This window comes from Heterodontus francisci, chromosome 17 (assembly GCF_036365525.1).
Source record: "Heterodontus francisci isolate sHetFra1 chromosome 17, sHetFra1.hap1, whole genome shotgun sequence".
NCBI lineage: Eukaryota > Metazoa > Chordata > Chondrichthyes > Heterodontiformes > Heterodontidae > Heterodontus > Heterodontus francisci.
In genome coordinates, this window is record NC_090387.1 from 1,292,875 (window position 1) to 1,320,256 (window position 27,382).

Genomic DNA, 27,382 nt, shown 5'->3' on the forward strand with positions numbered 1-27,382 from the left:
GGAAGACAGAGGAAACGAGGGTTAGAAAATAAAAGAGTTTGGCAGTGCTCAAGGGTATCTATTTCAATGCAAGGAGTACAGCAAATAAAGCAGATGAGCTGAGGGCACAGATAGACACGTGGCAGTATGAGATCATAGTTATTACAGAAACATGGCTTAAGGAGGGACAGGAATGGCAGTTCAATGTTCCTGGTTACAGGGTTTTCAGACGCGATAGGGAGGGAGATAAGAAAGGAAGGAGAATGGCAATTTTGGTCAAGGAAACTATTACAACTGTGAAGAGGGATGGTACGTTGGAAGGTTCACCGAATGAGGCAATATGGATTGAGCTAAGGAACAGAAAAGGGGCAGTCACACTGCTGGGAGTGTACTATAGACCCCCAAACAGTCAGAGGGAGATATAAGAGCAGATATGTAGGCAAAGCTCTGAGAAGTGCAAGAACAAAGGGCAGTAATAGTAGGGGACTTTAACTACCTAAATATTAACTGGGATCGTTTTAGTGTGAAAGGGATTGATGGAGCAGAATTCTTGAGGTGCATTCAGGAGAACCTTTTTGGCCAGCATGTAGCAATTCCAACAAGAGAGGACGCAGTTTTAGACTCAGTTTTAGGAAATGAAGATGGGCAGGTGGAAGGAGTGGCAGTGGGAGAGCATTTTGGTGGTAGTGATCATAATTCAGTCAGTTTTAACATAATTATGGAAAAGGACAGAGATAGAACAGGAGTTAGAATTCTCAATTGGGGCAAGGCCAATTTTACTAAACTGAGGAGTGATTTAGTGAAAGTGGATTGGAAACAGCTAATTGAAAGTAAATCAGTGTCAGAACAGTGGGAGGCATTCAAAGCAGAGATTCAAGAGTTCAGGGTCAACATGTTCCCACAAAGAAAAAGAGTGAGGCGGCCAAATCAAGAGCCCCATGGATGTCAAGGAGCCTATAGGGTGAGATAAGACAGAAAAGGAAAGCTTATGTCCGACACCGAGAACTCAATACTACAGAAAGCCAAGAGGAGTATAGAAAGTGGAGGGGGTGAAATCAAAAAGGAAATTAGGAAAGCAAAGAGAGGGCATGAAAAAATATTGGCAAGCAAAATCAAGGTGAACCCAAAAAATCAATACATTAAGAGGAAGAGAATAACGAAGGAGAGAGTAGGGCCCATAAGAGACCAAAAAGGTAACCTATGTGTCGGAGCGGAAGTTATTGGTTTGGTTCTTAATGAATACTTTGCGTCTGTCTTCACAAATGAAGGGGACGATGCATATATTATAGATAAGGAGGAAGAGTGTGAAATATTGGATGTGATAAACATAGGGAGAGAGGAAGTATTAATGGGATTAGCATCCTTGAAAGTTGATAAATCTCCAGGACCAGATGAAATGTATCCTAGGCTGTTAAAAGAAGCAAGAGAGGAAATGACAAAGGATCTGACCATCATTTTCCATCCTCACTGGATACAGTTGTGGTGCCGGAGGATTGGAGAATTGCTAACGTTGTACCTCTGTTTAAAAAGGGAGCGGAGGATAGACCAAATAATTACAGGCCAGTCAGTCTAACCTCAGTAGTGGGCAAATTATTGGAATCTATTCTGAGAGACAGGATAAACTGTCACTTAGAAAGGCACAGGTTAATCAAGGATATTCAGCATGGATTTGTTAAGGAAGATCTTATTTGACCAACTTGATCAAATTTGTTGAAGAAGTAACAAGGTAGATGAGGGTAGTGCAGTTGATGTGGTCTACATGGATTTTAGCTAGGCTTTTGACAAGGTCATAGAGTTATACAGCACAGAAACAGGCCCTTCAGCCCACCGAGTCTGTGCCGACCATCAACCACCCATTTATACTAATCCTACACTAATCCCATATTCCTACCACATCCCCACCTTCCCTATATTCCCCTACCACCTACCTATACTAGGGGCAATTTACAATGGCCAATTTACCTATCAACCTGCAAGTCTTTGGCTGTGGGAGGAAACCAGAGCACCCGGAGGAAACCCACGCAGACACAGGGAGAACTTGCAAACTCCACACAGGCAGTACCCAGAATTGAACCCGGGTCGCTGGAGCTGTGAGGCTGTGGTGCTAACCACTGCGCCACTGTGCCACCCTTTTTAAAAATTGACCTCCATCCAATGTTCCCTCTAATTTCACTTAAGTTTCTTCCTATCTAATCTATCAATGCCCCTCATAATTTTGTATACCTCAATCAGGTCCCCCCTCAGCCTTCTCTGCTCTAAGGAAAACAACCCTAGCCTTTTCAGTCTCTCTTCATAGCTGAAATGCTCCAGCCCAGGCAACATCCTGGTGAATCTCCTCTGCACCCTCTCCAGTGCAATCACATCCTTCCCATAGTGTGGTGATCAGAACTGTACACAGTACTCCAGCTGTGACCTAATTAGGTCCCACATGGCAGACTAGTTAATAAAATAAATTCCCATGGGATCCAGGGAAATGCAACAAGGTGGATGCAAAATTGGCTCAGTGGCAGGAAACAAAGGGTAATTGTTGATGGCTTTTAAGCATCTGGAGGGCTGTTTCTAGTGGCGTTCCACAGGACTCAGTACTGGGTCCCCTGCTTTTTGTGGTGTATATTAACGATTTGGACATAAATGTAGGAGGCATGATCAAGAAGTTTGCGGATGACACAAAGATTGGCCGTGTAGTAGATAGCGAGGAGGATGGCTGTAGGCTGCAGGAAGATATTGATGGTCTGGTCAGATGGGCAGAAAAGTGGCAAATGGAATTCAGCTTGGAGAAGTGTGAGGTGACGCATTTGTGGAGGTCAAACAAGGCAAAGAAATACACGATTAATAGGAAAATACTGAGAAGTGTAGAGGAAGTGAGGGACCTTGGAGTGAATGTCCACAGATCCCTGAAGGTAGCAGGACAGGTCGATAAGGTGGTTAAGAAGGCATATGGAATCCTTTCCTTTATTATCCGAGGTATAGAATACAAGAGCATGGAGGTTATGCTGGAACTGTATAACTCATTGGTTAGGCCACAACTTGAGTACTGTGTGCAGTTCTGGTCACCTCATTACAGAAAAGATGTAATTGCACTAGAGAGGGTACAGAGGAGATTTACGAGGATGTTGCCAGGACTGGAAAAATGCAGCACTGAGGAAAGATTGGATAGGCTGGAGTTGTTCTCCTTGGAACAGAGAAGGCTGAGGGAAGATCTGATTGAAATGTACAAAATTTTGAGGACCTGGATAGAGTGGAGGTGAAGGGTCTATCCACCCTAGCAGAGAGGTCAGTGATGAGAGGGCATAGATTTAAAGTGATTGGTCGAAAAATTAGAGGGGAGATGAGGAAAAACTTTTCACCCAGAGGGTGGTGATGGTCTGGAACTCACTGCCTGAAAGGGTAGATGAGGCAGAGACCCTCAACTCATTCAAAAGGAGTCTGGATATGCACCTCAAGTACCGTAATCTGCAGGGCTACGGACCAAATGCCGGAAGGTGGGATTAGAATAGGTGGATCATTTTTCAGCCAGCAGACACAATGGGCCAAGTGGCCTCTTTCTGTGCCTTAAACCTTCTATGATTCTGTGTGGGAAAAACACCCAGACACAGGGTGGGGGGAGAACACCCGAACATGGGAGGGTTACACCTGGACAGGGGGGAAATAACCCTGGAAAACACCTAGGCATGGGGGAAAACACCCGTTCACGAAGTGGGGGGGAAGTGACCTTGACATGGGGGGAAAGGCAAAATACCCAGATACTGGGGGAAACAGCCAGAGATGGTGGGGGAAACACACAGGCATGGGTAAAATATCCAAACACAGAGGAAACACCCAGGTACTGGGAAAAACTACCCAGACATGGGAGAAAACACCTAGACATGGGGGAAACAACAAGATGGGGAAAATACCCAAACACGGGGGAAAACACCCAGACAAGGGGAAAAACACCCAGTCATGGGGGGAGACTCCCAGACTGGGAAATACATCCAGACTGAGCATTAGAAAGTTAGGGGCAGGGCGAGAACTGAGCAATTAACAGTCATATCCTCACCTGATATTCTGTTGTTGCTTTATGTCAGGATCAGTGACTGTGTAGACTGTCAGAAAGCTTCCTGCTGTTAACCCTTCTGGCACACTCAGTTCTCGGGGATCTTCCACAAAGTGTGGGGCTTCATTCACATCAGTAACTGTCACAGTGAATTTAGCTGAGGAGCGGAAAGTCTGAGGTGCTCCAGGACTGACAACCTCTTTGTTCTTTGCTTCCACAGTCAGGATATGTTTGTCAGCTTTCTCATAATCGAGATTCTGAGAGAGATAGAGTCACAGAGTCATAGAATCGTACAGCATAGAAACAGGCCCTTCGGCCCACTGCATCCATGTCGACCATAATGCCTATCTATACTAATCCCACCTCCCTGCATTAATTCCATATCCCTCTATGCCTTGCTCATTCAAGTACCTGTCCAGATGCCTCTTAAATGTCACTACTGTTCCTGCCTCCACCACCTCCTCTGGCAGCTCATTCCAGATACCCACTATTCTTTGTGTGAAAAATTTACCCCTTTGATCCCCTTCAAACCTCCTCCCTCTCACCTTAAATCTACGCCCTCTAGTTTTATTCACCCCCTACCATGGGAAACAGACTCTGGCTATCTACCCTATCTATGCCTCTCATAATTTTATATACCTCTATCATGTCCCCCCTCAGCCTCCTTCATTCCAGGGAAAACAGACCCAGCCTATCCAATCACTCTTTATAACTCAAGCCCTCCAAACCAGGCAACATCCTTGTGAATCTTTTCTGCACCCTCTCTAGCTTAATCACATTTTTCCTGTAGTGCGGTGACCAGAACTGTACACAGTACTCCAAATGCAGCCTAAGCAACGTCATGTACAACTCTAACATGACGTCCCAACTCTTGTACCCAATGCCTCGGCCGATGAAGGCAAGCATGCCATACACCTTCTTCACCACCCTGTCTACCTGTGTTGCCACTTTTAGGGAACTATGTACTTGCACCCCAAGGTGTCTCTGCTCAGCAACACTCCCCAGGGCCCTGCCATTCACTGTATATGTCCTGCCCTGGTTTAACTTCCCAAAATGCATCACTTCACACTTGTCTGTGTTAAATTCCATTTGCCAATCCCTTGCCCACTTTCCCAGTTGATCTATATCCTGTTGTAACCTTAGACAACCTTCTTCACTGTCCACTATACCACCAATTTTGGTGTCATCTGCAAACTTACTAATCATGCCCCCCTACATTCACATCCAAATCATTAATATATATGACAAACATCAGAGGGCCCAGCATCGATATCTGCGGCACACCACAGGTCACCAGCCTCCAATCTGAGAAACAACCTTCCACTACCACCCTCTGTCTCCTATCACCAAGCCAATTTTGTATCCAATTGGCTAGCTCACCCTGGATCCCATATGTTCGAACCTTCTGGACCAGCCTACCATTCGGGACCTTGTCAAAGACCTTGCTAAAGTCCATGTAGACAACGTCCATCACCCTGCCCCCGTCAATCCTCTTGGTCTCCTCCTCGAAAAATTCGTGAGACCTGATTTCTCACACACAAAGCCATGCTGACTATCCCTAATCAGACTATGCTTTACCAAATGCATATAAATCCTGTCTCTTCCAATAACTTTCCCACCACTGATGTAAGGCTCACCGGCCTGTAGTTCCCTGGCTTATCCCTGCTGCCCTTCTTAAATAAAAGCACAACATTAGCTATCCTCCAGTCTTGCGGTACCTCCCCCCGTGGCTAACAATGATACAAAAATCTCTGCCAGGGCCCCAGCAATCTCCTCCCTTGCTTCCCATAGCATCCGAGGATACACCTGGTCAGGCCCTGGGGATTTATCCACCTTAATGTGCTTCAAAACCTCAAACACCTCCTCCTTTGTAATGTTGATATGCTCCAGGATATTGCTGTTCCCTCCCTTGAACTCCCCAGCTTCCATGACCTTCTCCACGGTAAGTACAGACGATAAGTATTCATTTAAGATCTCGCCCATTTCCCGTAGCTCCACACGTAGATTGCCACACTGATCCTTAAGGGGACCTACTCTCTCCCTAGCTACCCTTTTACTCTTAATATACTTATAGAATCTTTTAGGATTCTCCTTTATCTTATCTGACAGGGAAATGTCATGGCCCCTTTTTGCCCTCCTAATTTCCTTCTTAAGTGTACTCCTACATCCCCTATACTCCTCGAGGGACTCGCTCGATCCCAGCTGCCTTTACCTGACATATGCCTCCTTCTATGTCCTGACCAGACCCTCGTCAACCAAAGTTCCCTAAACTTGCCAGCCTTGCCCTTCCATCTAACAGGAACATGCCTGCCCTGAACTCTTCCTATCTCACTTTTAAAAGCCTCCCACTTGCCAGACGTCCCTTTACCTGTAAACAGCCTCTCCCATTCAACTTTTGAGAGTTCCTGTCTGATGCCATCGAAATTAGCCTTCCCCCAATTTTGGACTTCAACTTGAGGACCAGTCCTATCCTTTTCCATAACTATCTTGAAGCTAATAGAGTTATGGTCACTGGTCCCAAAGTGCTCTCCCACTGACACATCAACCACCTGCCCATCCTCATTTCCGATGAGGAGGTCGAGTGTAGCCCCTTCTCTAGTAGGGCTATCCACATACTGCTTCAGAAAACTATCCTGGACACACTTAACAAATTCTTCCCCATCTGATCCCTTAGCACTAAGGCAGTCCCAGTCAATATTAGGGAAGTTAAAATCACCTACTATTACAACCCTATAATTCCTACACCTATCTGTGATTTCCCTACATATATGCTCCTCCACTTCCCTCTGACTATTGGGGGCCTATAGTATAATCCCATCAAAGTGATCACCCCTTTCTTAATTCTAAATTCTACCCATAGGGCCTCGCTGGACATTCCCCCCGGGATATCCTCTCTAAGTACTGCCGTGATGTTCTCCCTAATCAATAGTGCAACTCCCCCTCCTCTCTTACCTCCACCTCTGTCACGCCGGAAGCATCGGTACCCCGGAACATTGAGCTGCCAGTCCTGCCCATCCCTCAACCACATTTCCATAATAACTATAATATCACAATCCCATGTACCAATCCATGCTCTGAGTTCATCTGCCTTACCTGTAAGGCTTCTTGCATTAAAGTAAATGCAGTTTAGCCTATCAGACCTTCCACGCTCCCTGTCCTGCCCCTGCCCGGCCTGCCTAGGACTTGCTTGCTTTAACCTCTACATTTGCCTCAACTATCTCATCGGAGAGACTACTACTTTGGGTCCCACCCCCCTGCAAGGCTAGTTTAAACCCTCCCGAGTAGTACTAGCAAACCTCCCCGCAAGGATATTGGTCCCCCTCCAGTTCAGTTCAGCTCAGCATGACAGCAAAATAAACCCCTCTGGTTAACTTCTTGGGTTCTCCAACTTTGTCCTCATTGCCTCAGATTTTCTCCCCTCCCCTGCCTGTCTGACCCTTATTCCTGTCCTGAGTCCAGAGACACTGAGGTCAATTGTACAGCAACAACTTATATTTATATAGCACTTTTAACAAAGCAAAATATCCCAAGGCGCTTCACAGGAGCATGAGGAAACAAAATATGACATCGAGCGACATGAGGAGATATTAGGGTAGGTGTTCAAAAGCTTGATCATAGAGTCATTTACAGCATTCGGCCCATCGAGTCTATGCCGGCTCTCAGTGGAGCTATCCAGGCAGTCCCACTCCCCCGCTCGATCCCCATAGCCCTGCAAGTTTATTTCCTTCAAGTGCCCACCCAATTTCCTTTTGAAATCATTGATAGAGGTAGGTTAAAAAGTGTCATACAAGATGAAGAGAGGCAGAGAGGTGTAGGCAGAGTATTCTATAGCTAAGGACCTAGGCAACTGAAGGCCCCACCACCAGTGGTGGAGCAATTAAAATCAGGAATGCTCATGAGACCAGAATTAGAGGAGCGCAGACATCTCAGAGAGTTGTGCGGCTGGAGGACATTTCAGAGATAAGGAGGGGCGAGGCCATGGAGGGATTTGAAAACAAGCTTGAAAATTTTAAAATTGAGGCATTGCTTACCTGGGAGCTAGTGTCAGCGAGCACAGGGGTGATAAGTGAATGGGACCTGGTACGAGTTAACACACAGGCAACAGAATTTTGGATGACCTCATTGCCCAGCATATCCCTCACTCTACCATTACCATCAAGCCAGGGTTCAACCCTGGTTCAATGTGGAATGCAGAAGGCCATGCCAGGAGCAGCACCAGGCATACCTAAAAATGAAGTGTCAACCCAGGACTACTTGAATGCCAAACAGCATAAACAGCATGCGATAGACAGAGCTAAGCGATCCCACAACCAATGGATCAGATCAAAGCTCTGAAGTCCTGTCACATCCAGTCATGAATGGTGGTGGATAGTTAAATAACTGACAGGAGGAGGCTCCACAAATATCCCCATCCTCAATTTTGGGGGAGCCCAGAACATTAGTGTGAAAGAAAAGGCTGAAGCTTCACAACCATCTTCCACCAGAAGTTCCGAGTGGATGATCCATCTTGGCCTCCTCCTGAGGTCCCCAGCATCACAGATGCCAGTCTTCAGCCAATTCGATTCACTCCACGTGATATCAAGAAATGGTTGAAGGCACTGGATACTGCAAAGGCTAAAGGCCCTGACAACACCGGCTGTAGTACTGAAGACCTGTGCTCCAGAACTAGCCGCGCCCCTAGCCAAGCTGTTCCAGTATAGCTACAACACTGGCATCTACCCGGCAATTGCCCAGCTATGTCCTATCCACAAAAAGTAGTCCTTGTGGAGACAAAGTCCTGTCTTCACATTGAGGATACCCTCCATCATGTTGTGTGGCACTATCACTGTGCTAAATTAGATAAATTTTGAACAGATCTAGCAATGTAAAACTGTTCATCCATGAGGTGCTGTGGGCCATCAGCAGCAGCAGAATTGTATTCAACCACAATCTGTAACCTCATGGCCCGGAAAATACCCCACTCTACCATTACCATCAATCTGGGGGATCAACCCTGGTTCAATGAAGAGTGCAGGAGGGCATGCCAGGAGCAGCACTAGGCATACCTCAAAATGAGGTGTCAACCTGATGAGGCTACAACCCAGGACTACTTGAGTGCCAAACAGCGGAAGCAACATACGATAGACAGAGCTAAGCGATCCCATAACCAACAGATCAGATCTAAGCTCTGCAGTCCTGCCACATCCAGTTGTGAATGGTGGTGGACAATTAAACAACTAACTGGAGGAGGTGGCACCACAAATATTCCCATCCTCAATGATGGGGGAGCCCAGCACATCAGTGCGAAAGATAAGGCTGAAGCATTTGCAACAATCAAGTATGTCAAAGGCTGCAGACAGGTCAAGAAGGATGAGGAGGGATAGTTTAACTTTGTCACAGCCACATAAGTAGAAATTAGGGCTGATGGTCAAAAGCTTGATAAAGGTTTTAAAGAAACATCTTAATGGAGGAGAGAAAGGTAGAGAGGCGGAGAGGTTTCAGGAGGGAATTCCAGAGCTTTGAGCTGAGGCAGCTGAAGCATGGCCACCAAAGGTGGTGCAATTAAATTCAGGGATGTGGAAGAGGTCAAAATTAGAGGAGCAAAGAGATCTTGGTGGGTCATGGGGCTGGAGGAGATTGCAGAGATAGGGAAGGTCAAGGCTATGGAGGGACTTGAAAATAAGGGTGAGAATTTTAAAATTGAGGCATTGCTTAACTTGGAGCAATGTAGGTCAGTGAGCGAAGGGGTGACAGGTAAACAGGATTTGGTGCGACTTAAGACACAGGCTGCAGAGTTTTAGATGACCTCAAGTATACAGAAGGTAGAATGTGTGAATTGTAGTCCTCATGTCTGCTGCAGCTGAGAACTGCTAACAGTGGAGCCTGGGACTGCTCCTCGCTGTGTCCCACACTATGAAGCATTGAACCAAACATTTCCATCATTTACAAGGCCAGAGTTCAGACCCCGGTTCTGAGTGAAATCCTTCACCAGATCTTCATCAGCTTGGGCATTTGGCCAGACCAGCAGAGGATCTAACCCTCGACCCCAGATCAGGGGATAATCTAATCATTTCACTTCTAAGCTGTTAGCAGTTAGAAGATAGAAGATCTGGAGTCAACCCTAGCAGAAGAATTACATCCAATTTGGAGCATGTTTGACTATTGTATCTGTCCTTTGACCTCTCCAGACACAATCTATCTACTGCCCATTAGCTACATCAGTCACAGCTCTGATAGGCTGAGAGAGAGAGAGGAGCCATCCCCCCCACCTGCCTGGGCTGGATTTGAACACAGACCATCTGCATTCTGTCCAAGTCTCTCCAAAGTGATGACACACTGTTTTCTAAACATTAATCTAATTGCTAAACTGCTTCTTGATTGGCTGTTTCCCTATTACTTTTTCAACAAATAGAATGCCTCTGTTGGTCTCCGGCTCAGTCCGGATGCTGAACAGTCCATGGTCATTTCCAGCAATGATCGTGTAGTCCACAAGCCAGTTCGATGTCCCAGGTTGATCTTTGTCCTCCACACTGACTTTGCCAATCTCTGATCCCACCATGTCCTCTGATACTTCAGCAGTGAACTGCAAGAACCAAGTTCAGAGGTTATTAGGAATTGTAACTAATAGTTATTTAAACACGTTATATTTTTCTACTTAATTGAACTGATGGATTTGAGCAGAATCAGCTAAATATCTTGACCCCAAAAACCTCATCGTACCCCTGTTGTAGTTTTGGTAGGAGCGATTCAGATTATCCAGAAACTAGGCCAGGACCTAGTTACACTAAACTAGTCCCAACCTCATGTCAGCATTTCCATTGTAACGAAGGGTCTGGCCAGAGCTGCGAACTCCAAACTGGCCTGCCATATGATCAGGTCAAATACACAATCAAGGGACGAATGTCAGAGGCATCATGGGGTCTAGTCTCGGATGAAAGTGTAGGTCTCTGAAAGCAGCCATTGTGTGAAGGAAGCCATGGGGGAAACTGAGGGCCTCTTCACTGGGAGACTCAGCAGCCTCCTGAACTGGGCCTCTTCATTGGGAGACTCAGCAGCCTGCTGACCTGAGCCTCTTCATTGGGAGACTCAGCAGCCTGCTGACCTGGGCCTCTTCATTGGGAGACTCAGCAGCATCCTGACCTGAGCCTCTTCATTGGGAGACTCAGCAGCATCCTGACCTGAGCCTCTTCATTGGGAGACTCAGGAGCTTCCTGACCTGAGCCTCTTCATTGGGAGACTCAGCAGCATCCTGACCTGAGCCTCTTCATTGGGAGACTCAGCAGCCTCCTGACCTGAGCCTCTTCATTGGGAGACTCAGCAGCCTGCTGACCTGGGCCTCTTCATTGGGAGACTCAGCAGCATCCTGACCTGAGCCTCTTCATTGGGAGACTCAGCAGCATCCTGACCTGGGCCTCTTCATTGGGAGACTCAGCAGCCTGCTGACCTGGGCCTCTTCATTGGTAGACTCAGCAGCATCCTGACCTGAGCCTCTTCATTGGGAGACTCAGCAGCATCCTGACCTGAGCCTCTTCATTGGGAGACTCAGCAGCCTGCTGACCTGGGCCTCTTCATTGGGAGACTCAGCAGCATCCTGACCTGAGCCTCTTCATTGGGAGACTGAGCAGCCTGCTGACCTGGGCCTCTTCATTGGGAGACTCAGCAGCCTCCTGACCTGGGCCTCTTCATTGGGAGACTCAGCAGCCTGCTGACCTGGGCCTCTTCATTGGGAGACTCAGCAGCCTGCTGAGCTGGGCATCTTCATTGGGAGACTCAGCAGCCTCCTGACCTGGGCCTCTTCATTGGGAGACTCAGCAGCCTCCTGACCTGGGCCTCTTCATTGGGAGGGCCTCTCAGGTCCACTAAAGGCATTTAAATCACGAGACCTCCTCCAACCCCTTGAAGTTTGGCAGGGTCAGCAATGAGTGCCCAGGTTGTGCTCATCTTGGCAATTACACCAAGAAGTGCCACACTGCAGATACTCTGAACCTGAGCCAGCCTGCACTGGGCTTCGGCTCTACCCCTGCTGATGTCCTGTACTATAGGTCTTGACCCTTCACCTTGCTGATGTCCTGAATTTAACCCTTTGCCTAAGTTTCTCAGTAATTAAAATGAGTGGCAGACAGAACGACATCACGAACCTCAGTGGTGATAAACTCTGGAGCATTGTCGTTGATGTCATCGATGAAAATAACTGCAGTGGCAGTAGTGGAGAGTCCTTCGCCCGACAGATCCGCCACTTGTAGAGTCAGATTGTACACAGAAATATTCTGTAAATACAGAGGAAACATTCAGGAAAGAATTCATCACTCACTCGTGTTGCTGCACAGACTCGGTTGGAACAAGTGGTGAGATTTCAGGAGCTGGAAAAGCCCAAAAAGCTCAACAAGTCCATAGATAAATCCAACCTACCCACCGTCACTCCATATTCCCCAATCCCAGCCCTCCAGGGGAGGAGCAAAAAGTGTGGGAATGCAATAGTTACAGGGGATTCAATTGTAAGGGGAATAGACAGACGTTTCTGTGGCCGCATAAGAGACTCCAGGATGGTATGTTGCCTCCCTGGTGCTAGGGTCAAAGATGTCTCAGAGCGGTTACAGGACATTACACCAGGGGACTGCTGGGTAAGTAAAAACTATATACTTGGGCGGTGGCTGTACCCGAGACACTACACGTGTAGTGTCTCCCACCCACCCTCCTCCTCTAACCAAAAAAAAAGAACTCTGTTGTGTTGATAAGGTAAGCTTTTTATTTAAGAAGTTCTGTCCGTCGGATTGCTAAGCTAACAAGTTTTGACTTTTTTTTGGGTTTTTCAGGAGATTTGTTGGGAATTTAGAATAGTGGGAATGGAGGTTAAGGCAGTTGAATGTTCCTCCTGCAGAATGTGGGAGGTAAGGGTCGCCAAGAGTGTCCCTGCTGACTGCATCTGCGGGAAGTGCACCCAACTCCAGCTCCTCGAGAACCGCGTTAGGTAACTGGAGCTGGAGCTGGATGAACTTCGGATCATTCGGGAGGCGGAGGAGGTTATTGAGAGGAGTTATGGGGAGGTAGTCACACCTCAGGTAAAAGAAGTAGGTAGATGGGTTACCGTCAGGGGAAGGAGAAGGAACCAGCAGGCAGTGCAGGGATCCCCTGTGGCCGTTTCCCTCAACCACAGGTATACCGTTTTGGATACTGTTGGGGGGGACAACTTACCAGGGGTAAGCAATGGGGTACAGGTCTCTGGCACAGAGTCTGTCCCTGTTGCTCAGAAGGGAAGGGGGAAGAGGAGCAGAGCATTAGTCATTGGGGACTCCATAGTTAGGGGAACAGATAGGAGGTTCTGTGGGAACGAGAGAGACTCACGGTTGGTGTGTTGCCTCCCAGGTGCCAGGGTTCGTGATGTCTCGGATCGTGTTTTTGGGATCCTTAAGGGGGAGGGGGAGCAGCCCCAAGTCGTGGTCCACATAGGCACCAACGACATAGGTAGGAAGAGAGATGGGGATTTAAGGCAGAAATTCAGGGAGCTAGGGTGGAAGCTTAGAGCGAGAACAAACAGAGTTGTTATCTCTGGGTTGTTGCCCGTGCCACGTGATAGCGAAGCGAGGAATAGGGAGAGAGCGGAGTTGAACACGTGGCTGCAGGGATGGTGCAGGAGGGAGGGTTTTGGTTTCCTGGATAATTGGGGCTCTTTCTGGGGTAGGTGGGACCTCTACAAACAGGATGGTCTTCACCTGAACCAGAGGGGTACCAATATCCTGGGGGGGAGATTTGCTAGTGCTCTTCGGGGGTGTTTAAACTAATTCAGCAGGGGAATGGGAACCTAAATTGTAGTTCCAGTGTACAGGATGTTGAGAGTAGTGAGGTCAGGGATAAGGTTACAAGGACGCAAGAGGGCACTGGCAAGCAAGAACTTGGTTTAAAGTGTGTCTACTTCAACGCCAGGAGCATCCGGAATAAGGTGGGTGAGCTTGTAGCATGGGTTGGTACCTGGGATCTCGATGTTGTGGCCATTTCGGAGACATGGGTAGAGCAGGGGCAGGAATGGATGTTGCAGGTTCCGGGATTTAGATGTTTCAGTAAGAACAGAGAAGATGGTAAAAGAGGGGGGGGTGTGGCATTGTTAATCAAGGAGAGTATTACAGCGGCAGAAAGGACGTTTGAGGACTCGTCTACTGAGGTAGTATGGGCCGAGGTTAGAAACAGGAGAGGAGAGGTCACCCTGTTGGGAGTCTTCTATAGACCTCCGAATAGTTCCAGAGATGTAGAGGAAAGGATAGCGAAGATGATTCTCGACAGGAGCGAGAGTAACAGGGTAGTTGTTATGGGGGACTTTAACTTTCCAAATATTGACTGGAAATACTATAGTTCGAGTACTTTAGATGGGTCAGTTTTTGTCCAGTGTGTGCAGGAGGGTTTTCTGACACAGTATGTAGACAGGCCAACCAGGGGCGATGCCACATTGGATTTGGTACTGGGTAATGAACCCGGCCAGGTGTTAGATTTAGATGTCGGTGAGCACTTTGGTGATAGTGACCACAATTCGGTTAGGTTTACCTTAGCGATGGGCAGGGACAGGTATATACCGCAGGGCAAGAATTATAGCTGGGGGAAAGGAAATTATGATGCGATTAGGCAAGATTTAGGATGCGTAGGATGGGGAAGGAAACTGCAGGGGATGGGCACAATCGAAATGTGGAGCTTATTCAAGGAGCAGCTACTGCGTGTCCTTGATAAGTATGTACCTGTCAGGCAGGGAGGAAGTTGTCGAGCGAGGGAGCCGTGGTTTACTAAAGAAGTTGAAGCGCTTGTCAAGAGAAAGAAGGCGGTTTATGTTAGGATGAGACGTGAAGGCTCAGTTAGGGCGCTTGAGAGTTACAAGCTAGCCAGGAAGGATCTAAAGGGAGAGCTAAGCAGAGCAAGGAGAGGACACGAGAAGTCATTGGCGGATAGGATCAAGGAAAACCCTAAGGCTTTCTATAGGTATATCAGGAATAAAAGAATGACTAGAGTTAGATTAGGGGCAATCAAGGATAGTAGTGGGAAGTTGTGTGTGGAATCAGAGGAGTTAGGGGAAGCGTTATATGAATATTTTTCGTCAGTATTTACAGTAGAGAAAGAAAATGTTGTCGAGGAGAATACTGAGATTCAGGCTACTAGGCTAGATGGGATTGAGGTTCACAAGGAGGAGGTGTTAGCAATTTTGGAAAGTGTGAAGATAGATAAGTCCCCTGGCCAGATGGGATTTATCCTAGGATTCTCTGGGAAGCCAGGGAGGAGATTGCAGAGCCTTTGTCCTTGATCTTTATGTCGTCATTGTCGACAGGAATAGTGCCGGAAGACTGGAGGATAGCAAATGTTGTCCCCTTGTTCAAGAAGGGGAGTAGAGACAGCCCTAGTAATTATAGACCTGTGAGCCTTACTTCGGTTGTGGGTAAAATGTTGGAAAAGATTATAAGAGACAGGATTTATAATCATCTTGAAAAGAATAAGTTCATTAGCGATAGTCAGCACGGTTTTGTGAAGGGTAGGTCGTGCCTCACAAACCTTATTGAGTTTTTCGAGAAGGTGACCAAACAGGTGGATGAGGGTAAAGCAGTGGATGTGGTGTATATGGATTTCAGTAAGGCGTTTGATAAGGTTCCCCACGGTAGGCTATTGCAGAAAATACGGAAGTATGGGGTTGAAGGTGATTTAGAGCTTTGGATCAGAAATTGGCTAGCTGAAAGAAGACAGAGGGTGGTGGTTGATGGCAAATGTTCATCCTGGAGTTTAGTTACTAGTGGTGTACCGCAAGGATCTGTTTTGGGGCCACTGCTGTTTGTCATTTTTATAAATGACCTGGAAGAGGGTGTAGAAGGGTGGGTTAGTAAATTTGCGGATGACACGAAGGTTGGTGGAGTTGTGGATAGTGTCGAAGGATGTTGTAGGGTACAGAGGGACATAGATAGGCTGCAGAGCTGGGCTGAGAGATGGCAAATGGAGTTTAATGCGGAAAAGTGTGAGGTGATTCACTTTGGAAGGAGTAACAGGAATGCAGAGTACTGGGCTAATGGGAAGATTCTTGGTAGTGTAGATGAACAGAGAGATCTTGGTCAACACAAAAACAAGAAATGCTGGAATCACTCAGCAGGTCTGGCAGCATCTGTGGAAAGAGAAGCAGAGTTAACGTTTCAGGTCAGTGACCCTTCTTCGGAACTGACAAATATTAGAAAAGTCACAGATTATAAACAAGTGAGGTGGGGGTGGGGCAAGAGATAACAAAGAGATAACACTGCTTCTTTTTTTCCTAAATCCCCTCTAAACTTCCTGTCCCTTACCTTAAATCTATGCCCCCTGGTTATTGACTCCTTCGCTAAAGGGAAAAGTTTCTTCCTATATCCCCATTCTATGCCCCTCATAATTTTGTATAGCTCAATCAGGTCCCCCCTCAGCCTTCTCTGCTCTAAGGAAAACAACCCTAGCCTATCCAGTTTCTCTTCATAGCTGAAATGCTCCAGCCCAGGCAACATCCTGGTGAATCTCCTCTGCACCCTCTCCAGTGCAATTACATCCTTCCTATAGTGTGGTGATCAGAACTGTACACAGTACTCCAGCTGTGGCCTAACTAGCGTTTTATACAGCTCCATCATAACCTCCCTGCTCTTATGTTCTGTGCCTCGGCTAATAAAGGCAAGTATCCCATGTGCCTTCCTAACCACCTTGTCTAACTGTGCTGCTGCCTTCAGCGATCTATGGACAAGTACACCAAGGTCCCTCTGACCCTCTGTACTTCCTCGGGTCCTACCATCCATTGTATATTCCCTTGCCTTGTTAGTCCTCCCAAAATGCATCACCTCACATTTCTCAGGAGTAAATTCCCTTTGCCACTGCTCCGCCCATCTTACCAGCCCATCTATATTGTCCTGTAATCTAAGGTTTTCCTCCTCTGTGTGTGGCAAGGCCCATGCTGAACCCCAGGCTAATGATGAGCCTCTGGTGTTGACAGCACAGAGCATGCTGGAGTTGCAGAGAGAGTTAAGGCAACATCTGGCGGAAATACCAGAGGTTATGCTTAGCCATGAGCGGACGATGGAGGAGTCCATCCATGCCATTACTGCTGCCATGTCCCAGGCCTATGACCACATGCCTCCATTGAGAGGTTGGTGACCCTCATGGAGAGCCAGATCCCACAGATGTGCACAGACCTGCACACCGTTGGCTTGGCCATGAGTTCAACACAGCAGTGGCAAGTTAAGAGAAGGAACAGGAGCCCAGATGATCCTTCAGCTTCTAGTCCTTCTCTGATGAGCAGTGAGGCTCAAGAGAGCCTTCAAAGGGAGGAGGAGAGGCTGCCATCCATTTAGAATCATTGGAAGATTACAACACAGAAAGAGGCCACTTGACCCATCGTGTCTGAGCCAGCCGAAAAATCCAGCCACGCAGTCTAGTTCCTTTTTCCAGCATTTGGTCCATAGCCCTTCAGGATACAGCACTTCAGGAGCACATCCAGGCACCTTTTAAATGAGTTGAGGTTTTCTGCCTCTGCCACCCTTTCAGGACCCCTCCACCCTCTGGGTGAAAAAAAATTTCCTCATCTCCCTCTAATCCTTTTACCAATCACTTTAAATCTATGCCCCCCTGTCACTGACCTCTCTGCTAAGGTAAATAGACCCTTCACCTCCACTCTATCCAGGCCTCTCAAAATTTTGTACATCTCAATCAGATCTCCCCTCAGCCTTCTCTGTTCCAAGGAGAACAACCCTTTCCTCATAGCTACAATGTTCCAGTCCTGGCAATATCCTCGTAAATCTCCTCTGTACCCTCTCGAGTGCAATTACATCCTTTCTGTAATGAGGTGACCAGAACTGTACTCAACACTCATGTTGTGGCCGAACCAATGTTTTATGTAATAAAAGCAAAATACTGCGGATGCTGGAAATCTGAAATAAAAACAAGAAATGCTGGAACCACTCAGCAGGTCTGGCAGCATCTGTGGAAAGAGAAGCAGAGTTAATGTTTCGGGTCAGTGACTTCTTCGGAACTGCTTCGGCAGTTGAACCCACGTCACAATGCCAGATTTTCAGACAGACAGCTGTATTGTGAGTCTCCCTCCCCCCACATCACCATACTCGCCCTTGACGGCTGCACAATATTCTGCCCAGTGAATGCATTATCCTTATTTACTCAGCTTCTTCTGATACAGATCTGCTGTTAATCAGGAAGCTGAAATCTGCACACTCCTGCACAGACCTGGAGAAACTCTGGGAATTCTGGAAATAAGCTTAACTGTTGGAGCAAACACACGCCAGATTCGGGCTGAGCCTCTTCTCATTTATAGAAACATAGTGACATCGAAAGATTTACGCACAGGAGGAGGCCATTCAGTCCATCATGTCTGTGCTGGCCAAAAAAAGAGCAATCCAGCCTAGCCCACTTTCTGGCTCTTAGTCTGTAGCCCTGTAGGTTATGACACGTCAAGTGCTTATCCAAGTAATTATTTTAACGTGATGGGGTTTCTGCCTCTATCACCCTTTCAGGCAGTGAGTTCCAGACCCTCCCCCACCCTCAGTGAGAAAAAATTTCTCCTTAACTTCCCTCTAATCCTTCGCCAATTATTTGAAATCTGTGCCCTCTGGTTATTGACCTCTCTACTAAAGGAAATATGTCCTTCCTCTCCATTGTATCCAGACTCCTCATAATTTTTGACACCATTCTTCCTTCCAAATTGAACCACCACTTCACACTTCAGTGCATTAATTTCATCTTCCAAAGCAGCCAATATAGCAGCAGCAGTCGCACACATTCTGCACCACCCACTATAGATAAAATCCAAGAATGCCTAACACAGGGCATTCCTCCCATTGAGGATGCAAATAGGAGACACAACACCTGTTCAAGGCCTGCCCTGAATGCACAACTGGGATAACTTGGGTAAAATTATTTCCAACATGAAAACTTCCCATTCCAGCTGCTGCCTTCTCCTGTTTTTAAACCATTTTCTACCCCAGGTTCCAACTTCACCTCTTGCTCCTTGACATCTAACCTTTGCTATTAATTCCCCAGATAGAATCTTGTCAGAATCTCCCTGAAGATGGAAGGTTTTAATATCCACTGTGCACCAGTGATCCAAACTTGCAGGTTAACTAAACATATGTTCTCTGAATTCACAGCTGGAGGGTTTTCAGATGCTTACCATTTCTGAGAATGTCGCTACACCTCATTTAAATACAAGTCCCCTTGCCCCACTTTATCCAGCTGTTTAGAGCTGAGTGGGGCAGTTTACACTGAGCCCCCCACTCTCTGGTCAAGGAACATTCCTAAATTAAACCCCATTGGAGGTGTCTCTGACACTAATGCCACCAATGTGTTGGGCTCTTCACTGTTCCCTCATGGTGGCTGGGTTCTTATTAACATTTTTCTCACCTCCCGATCCAGGCCCACTCCAACAGTACGGATCTCTCCTGTCATGGGATCAATTCGGAAAATTCCTCTTCCATCACCCACTATCGAGTATCCCAGAGCAGCGTTATCAGTCTGCGGGTCATCAGCATCAGAGGCGGTCACTTGCATTACCAGCGTGCCTGGAACATTCCACAGAGTTCAGTGAGCATTAACAATCCGATTCTGCCCAAATATGGTCAACCTGCAGCCAGCACTCAGGTATGCAGAAGGTGAGTTGGGTTCTCCATACCTGAGAACATCTGCTGTGCAGTCCACCAGAACACACCTGTATTCACTGGTCCCAGTCGGAGCAACAGGAAGAGGCCATTCAGCCCCTCGAGCCTGTTTTGTCATTCAATTAGATCATGGCTGGACTCTGTGTTAACTCCATCTATCCGCCTGCTTCCAAACCCCGAATATCCTTACCCAACCAAAATCATCAATCTCAGTTTTGAAATTTTTATTTGATCCTCAATATCAACAGCATTTTGAGCAAGAGAGTTCCAGATTTCCACTACCCTAGTGAAGACTTCACACCTCAACAGCCTATTTCTAATTTGAAGGTTACACCCCCTTTGAATTATATAATCATAGAAATTTACAGTATGGAAGGAGGCCATTCGGCCCATCGTGTCTGTGCCGGCTGACAAGTAGCCATCCAGCCTAATCATACTCTCCAGCTCTTGATCTGTAGCCTTGTAGGTTACGGCACTTCAAGTACATATCCAAGTACTTTCTAAATGTTGAAGGTTTCTGCCTCTACCACCCTTTCAGACACAGTTCCAGATCCCCAGCACCTCTGGGTGAAAATATTTCCTCTCAAATTCCCTCTAAATCTCCTACCTCTTGCCCTAAATCTATGTCTCCTGTTTATGGACCCCACATAATTTTATACACTTCAAAGAGGTGTCCCCTCAACTTCATCTGTTCCAAAGCAAGCAATCCTAACCCAACTAATTTTTCCTCATGACTAAAATTCTCCAGTCCAGGCAACATCCTCGTAAATCTCCTCTGTACCCTCTCTAGTGCAATCACATCTTTCCTATAGTGCGCTGACCAGAACTGCACACAGTACTCCAGCTGTGGCCTAACCAGTATTTTATGCAGTTTCAGCATAACCTCCCAGCTCTTACAATCTAAGACTCAGCTAATAAAGGCAAGTATCCTGTATGCTTTCTTGACCACCTTATCTACCTGTCCAGCCACCTTCAAGGATCTGTGCACATACACTCTAAGTTCCCTCTATTCCATCACATTTATCAGTATCCTACAATTTCTTGTGTATTCCCTTGCCTTGTTAGCCTTCCCCGAATGCATTACCTCAAACGAATCTGGATTGAACTCCATTTATCATTGTTCTGCCCACCTGACTAGTCCACAATACAACCATGAACCAGGCGGAATATAGAAGGTTCAGAAGGGAAGTGAAAAAGCAAATAAGAGAAGCAAAGAGAGAGCATGAAAAGAGACTGGCAGCTAATATAAAAGGGAATCCCAAAGTCTTCTATAGTCATATTAATAGCAAAAAGGTGGAGTAGGGCCAATTAGCGACCAAAAATGGGATTTACACAAGGAGAAATGGGACATGGCCGAGGTATTAAATGAATATTTTGCATCTGTCTTTACCAAGGAAGAAGATGCTGTGCAGGTCACAGTGAAAGAGAAAGTAATTCAGACACTTGAAGGCTTTAAAATTGATAAGGAGGAGGTATTGGATAGGCTAGCTGTACTTAAAGTGGATAAGGCACCAGGACCAGATGAAATGCATCCAAGGATACCGAGGGAAGTGAGAGTGGAAACTATGGAGGCACTGGCCATAATTTCCCAGTCTTGCTTAGACTCAGGAGTGGTGCTACAGGACTGGGGGAAATTGCAAATGTTACACCCTTCTGCAAAATAGGGTGTAAAGATAAGCCCAGCAGGCTAGTCAGTTTAACCTATGTGGTGGGGAAGCTTCCAGAAACAATAATTTGGGACATAATTAATAGTCACCTGGGCAAATGCGGGTTAATTAAGGAAAGCCAGCCTGGATCTGTGAAGAGCAACTCTTGTTTAACTAACTTGCTGGAGTTTTTTGCTCAGCTAACAGAGAAGGTGGATCAGGGTAATGCTGTTGATGTGGTATACACGGACTTTAAAAAGCATTAGATAAAGTGCCAGACAACAGACTTGTGAGCAAAGTTATAGTTCATGGAATAAAAGGTACAGTAGCAACATGAATACAAAATTGGCTGAGTGACAGGGAAGAGAGTAGTGGTTAATGGATGTTTTTTGGACTGGTAGAAGGTTTGTAGTGGAGTTCCCCAAGGGTCAGTGATGGGACCCTTGCTTTGCTGATATATATATTAATGACTTAGACCTTGGTGTACAGGGCACAAATTCAAAATTTATGGAAGATACGAAACTTGGAAACATTGTGAACTGTGAGGAGGATAGTGTAGAACTTCAAAAGGATATGGACAAGTTGGTGGAATGGGCAGACAGGTGACAAATGAAATTTAATCAAAATATATACTGACAATGCAGCTGGCAGCTGACATCATCAGACTGTGCCAAAATGCACACATGCGCAGATCGGCTCATAATCTCTGCGCATGCGCTGCGTTCCGCATTGCCAGGACTGGTTGGTGCATGCGCAGATAATGTCATCGCCTAACGCAGGGAGCCGGAGAGAGCGGGGTTGGGGGAGTGGGGAGAATGCGGGGGTGGAGGAAGAGGGGAGAGAGCGGGGGTAGGGGAAGCAGGGAGAGAGCTTGGTGGTGGCAGGTGCGCTCTCCCTCCACCCCCCACACCCGCTCGCTTGCTCTCTCCCCGGCCCGCCCGTTCGCTCTCTCCCAGGCCTGCTCGCTCTCTCCCTGGCCCGCTCGCTCGCTCTCTCCCCGGCCCGCCCGTTCGCTCTCTCCCAGGCCTGCTCGCTCTCTCCCTGGCCCGCTCGCTCTCTCCCCGGCCCACCCGTTCGCTCTCTCCCAGGCCCGCTCGCTCTCTCCTTCCCAGGCTCGCCCGCTTGCTCTCCCCCTGGCCTGCTTGCTCTCCCCCTGGCCTGCTTGCTCTCTCCCTGGCCCACCTGCTTGCTCTCTCCCCGGCCTGCTTGCTCTCTCCCTCTCCAGCCCGCTCACTCACTTACTGGCTCGCTCGCTCTCTCTGGCCATTGTCTGCTGCCATGTGTTTACGTTGCCTTTGTGTGATTATTTGAGCAGCGCCATCTTTAGTTCTGGCAGCTGCCTGAGTCGCAGACTGTGACGTTTTAGTGGCACAGGCTGCTTTTGCGCATGTGCCAGTGCAGCGCCACCTAGTAGTTGCGTTGTCAGCAAACGCAGCCTACAAAATAAAGGGTACAATTCTAATAGGGGTGCAGGAGCAGAGGGACTGGGGTGTATATGTGCATAAATCACTTAAAGGTGGCAGGACAGGTTGAGAGAGTATATAGCATTCTAGGGTTCATTAATCGGGCCATAGAGTACAAAAACAAGGAAGTTATGTTAAACTTGAATACAACACTGATTTGGCCTGAACTGGAGTATGCGTCCAGTTCTGCGCGCCACACTTTAGGAAAGATGTGAAGGCATTGGAGAAAGCACAGAAAAGATTCACGAGAATGGTTCCAGGGATGAGGAACTTCAGTTACATGGATAGATTGGAGAATTTGGGACTGTTTTCTTTGAAGAAGAGAAGGTTGAGAGGAGATTTGATAGAGGTATTCAAAATCCTGAGGGGTCTGGACAGAGTAGCTAGGGAAAAACGGTTCCCATTTGGTGGAAGGATCGAAAATGAGAGGGCATTTAAAGTAATTGGCAAATGAAGCAATGGTGACATGAGAAAAAACATTTTCACACAGTGATTGGTTAGGATCTGGAATGTTCTACCTGAGAGTGTGGTGTAAGTAGGTTCAATCAAGGCAATCAAGAAGGAATTAGATTGTTATCTGAAAAGGAAGAATGTGCAGGGCTATGGGGAGAAGGTAAATGGCTCTTTCAGAGAACCAGTGCAGACCTGATGGGCCAAATGGCCTCTTTCTATGCAGTGCCAATTCTGTCATTCTGTGATTCATTGATATCTTCCTGCAGTCTACAGCTTTCTTCTACATTATCAACCACACGGCCAATTTTTGTACCATTTGCAAACTTCTTAATCATATCCCTTACATTCAAGTCCAAATCATTGATATATTCTACAAAAAGCAAGGGACCTAGTACTGAGCCCTGCGGAACCCTACTGGAAACAACCTTCCAGCCACAAAAACATTCATCAACCATTACCTTTTGCTTTTTGCCTCTGAGCCAATTTTGGGTCTTGCTAGTGCTGTTAGGGAGGGGTTAAATTAGCTTGGCAGGGGGATGGAACCTGAGAGTAGATTCAGAAAGGAGAAAAGAAAATTTGAAAATGGAAGGCAGAAAATTAGTAAGTGTGTTTGGAAGACACAGTAAACAAACAAAGTCTAGAAAATAGACAAGAAGGGAGTTTAGCAGTGCTAAATGGTATGTACTTCAATACAAGAAGTCTAGGGAATAAGACAGATGAGCTGAGAGCACAGATTGACAGGTGGGAGTATGATATATAGCTATCACTGAGACATTGCTGAATGGGCAGGAATGGCAGCTCAGCATTCCTGGTTACAGGGTTTTCAGATGAGATAGAGAGGGGGATAATAGAGGAGGGGGTCACAATATTGATTAAAGAAACAGTTATAGCTGTGAGGAGGGATGATATGATAGAAGGATCATCAAATGAGGCCATACAGGTTGAACTGAAGAACAAAAAAGGGGCAATCACACTCCTGGGAGTGCACTACAGACACTCAATCACCTTATATCACCCCTTAATTTTTATACTCAAGGGAATACAGGCCTAGTCTACGCAACCTGTCCTCGTAATTTAACCCTTTAATCCTTGGTATTATTCTGGTGAATCTGCACTCCACTCCTTCCAAGGCCAATGGACTGGATTTTCCCATGGGCTTTGGGACCTTGACGTTGGGACCAAATGGGGGTCCTGAGCCGCACTTGCTGGCAGTGAGACCAATGGTGCAATCTTCAGGGAAGCAGACTCCTAACTGGCTGCCTCCACATTTGCTGTCCTATTAAGGATAGTGGGCGGCTCCCGATGTTGCAGGCCCAATCAAAGGGCCAGCAGTCCCACTGGGTGAGGTGGGCACTGCTGAGGCAGGTCAGGGACTGGGAGGTTGCTGGTCAATACAGAAGGGCTGCACTGAAGACTCCCAAAGCAGGTAGGGACATCAGGATGGAGGAGGAACTCCTCTGGCCTATTCACTGATGGGGCTACAGCCTTTCATCCCTGTGGCCCTGTCACTGGGGATTGGAGTCTCCAGCTCTGATGTCCCCTGGCCTGCAGCTGGGAGGTTGCCTCCATTAAGCTGGTGGCCTCTGCACATGGCGGGGGGCCCTTCGACATCAATAAAATACCAGCGCCAGTGCAAAATGGCCTTAATTACTCTAATTGGCTGCCCACTTCCATGGAGACCACCGACCCAGTTCCCAGCTCCCGGGAAAGTTCCCCCAGTACAGGACTGCATCAGGAAGCCATTGCGGCTCCCCTCTATTTTTAGATTAGATTAGATTAGAGATACAGCACTGAAACAGGCCCTTCGGCCCACCGAGTCTGTGCCGAACATCAACCACCCATTTATACTAATCCTACACTAATCCCATATTCCAACCAAACATCCCCACCTGTCCCTATATTGCCCTACCACCTACCTATACTAGTGACAATTTATAATGGCCAATTTACCTATCAACCTGCAAGTCTTTTGGCTTGTGGGAGGAAACTGGAGCACCCGGAGAAAACCCACGCAGACACAGGGAGAACTTGCAAACTCCACACAGGCAGTACCTGGAATCGAACCCGGGTCCCTGGAGCTGTGAGGCTGCGGTGCTAACCACTGCGCCACTGTGCCGCCCCAACCCCAGACCCCACCCCCGACCCCTTCTCCACTGGGCTAGGAAAATTCAGCCCAATATCTCCTTCCTGAAGTGCGGTGCCCAGAACTGAACACAGATTCTTCAGATGGAGTCTAACCGTTGACATCCTTCCATCTATGAAAGATGATGGACAGGCAGCAAACAATCCATTTAGGTGGGGTGTCTTCTCTTGGTGCACCTTTGCTGATGGCTGTGGAGGCCAATCCTTGAAAAGCAGGTTCTGCCACAAGTCCTGCACGTGAAACTGCCAAGTGACAATGTGAGTTGTTGTTCCTGACATTGGCGCTGTAGCAACTGGTCATCATGGTAGTGCACGCCAGTCCACAGGATGTGTCACCATTTCCCTCTTTTGCCAGCTCATGACTCCCAGGTGTGATAGTTGACATTTAGAGCCTTCATGTCACGCTTGCAAACATTCTTGAAGCGGAGTTTTCAGGCGCCGCACTGGTTGTCTAGCCCCGGCTACCTGACTATACAGAGGATCCTTGGGTATGCTACCATCTTCCATCCTGCGGACATGTCCGATCCACCAAAGCCACCTCTGTTTGATTAGTGCCAACAAACCTGGGAGTTCTGCCTTTGAGAGGACTGCCACATTTGTGATTTTGTCCTGCCATGATGTGCTGCAGACAGCGAAAATGGAAATTATTGAGCTTCTTTTCCTGGTAGCTGTAAGTCACACATGTTTCACAGCCATACAGCAAGGTGTTCAGACCTTATAAACCGTCAGCTTGGTCCTAAGGGTCAGCTTGGTGTTATCCTATGCATGTTCCGCAAGTCGGACAAAGGTGGTAACTGCTTTCCCTTATGTGTGTATCGAGCTCTACATCAAAGGACAGATTGTCTGTCACTGTGGACCCAAGGTAGCAGAATTTACTAACCACTTGCAGTGGGGTGTTATTTAGAGTGATCAACACCTTGTCCCATGACCATGGTTTTCTTAATGCTTATAGTCAAGGAGAACAAGTTACAGGCATGGGAGAGACAGTCTATGAGTCTTTGTAGCTAAGTTTCCGTGTGAGTGACTACACACAGCATCATCCGTGTAGAGGAGTTCTCTGATCAGGATGTGATTTGTTTTTTGTCTTCGCTTTCAGCCTTGATAGATTGTAGAGCTTGCTGTCTGACCTAGTGTGCAAGTAGACTCCTTCCATATCTGCAGAGAAGGCAAAGGTCAGGAGCACAGAGAAGAAGATGCTAAACAGAGGGGGGACTAGGACACAATCCTGTTTCACTCCATTCTTCACTCCGCAACTGTTGGAAATGGCGCCATCAAACTGTACAGTGCAGTGCATGTTGTCATGGAAGGAGTGGATGAGACTGAGGAGCTTAGGTGGACAGCGAATTTTTTCCAAAATCTTGTAGAGTCCTGCTCTGCTGACAGTGTCGAATGCCTTAGTGAGATATACAAAAGTAAAGTAAAGGGGTATACTCTGTTCCCTACACTTCTCTTGTAGCTGGCGTATGGAGAAGATCATACTGTTATGACCAAGGCAGTGCACTGTTTATTCTAGTCCCACTTCTTCACAGGCCACAACATATATTTAAATTTTCCCACTTACCGACACAGTCATATACTTTATTTTTCCAAGAATAAAACACACCAACCAGGTTTCTTTAATAAAGAACAAAATTATCGGTGCATTAAAAACAAGTCTTAACCAGTAATGAAGTAAAGCATGAACACACAGATTGAAATATTACAGTTCCCTTTTTACCTTAGCCCCTCATACACACACACACATACACCGGTTAACCAGAAAAATAAAAGGGATTTTTGATTAGAGTTCTGTTACAAACAAAAAAAAACACTTGGGCTGAAAACTTGCTCATTCGTGAAGAAACAGCAGATGAAATATGTTGTGTTCCAAAACTAGCATACAGTCTGGCCTCTGAGTACACATAGACTTATCACTGGGATCTTTTAGAATTGTTCTTTTCAGGTGGTATTGAGAATTAATTTAACAGGCTTTTCTTCAAAGACAGGAGATGAGATGAGATGAGTTGACACAGTGGACTTCTCAAGGTCTTTTAGAGGGGTGCTGGAAAG

At 47.0% G+C, this 27,382-nt stretch overlaps 1 protein-coding gene across 1 annotated transcript in view; it reads right to left on the bottom strand.

Annotated features, from left to right (window-relative positions):
* The window catches only part of cdh15 (cadherin 15, type 1, M-cadherin (myotubule)), a 106,837-nt gene that overhangs the window by 18,819 nt on the left and 60,636 nt on the right, over positions 1–27,382 (bottom strand). The window contains exons 5-8 of the mRNA XM_068049854.1: positions 19,376–19,533; positions 12,133–12,261; positions 10,392–10,577; positions 4,019–4,272 (exon numbers count right to left, since the gene is read on the bottom strand). Of these exons, the coding sequence (XP_067905955.1) occupies positions 4,019–4,272; positions 10,392–10,577; positions 12,133–12,261; positions 19,376–19,533 (727 nt within the window). The remainder of the gene's footprint in view (positions 1–4,018; positions 4,273–10,391; positions 10,578–12,132; positions 12,262–19,375; positions 19,534–27,382) is intronic.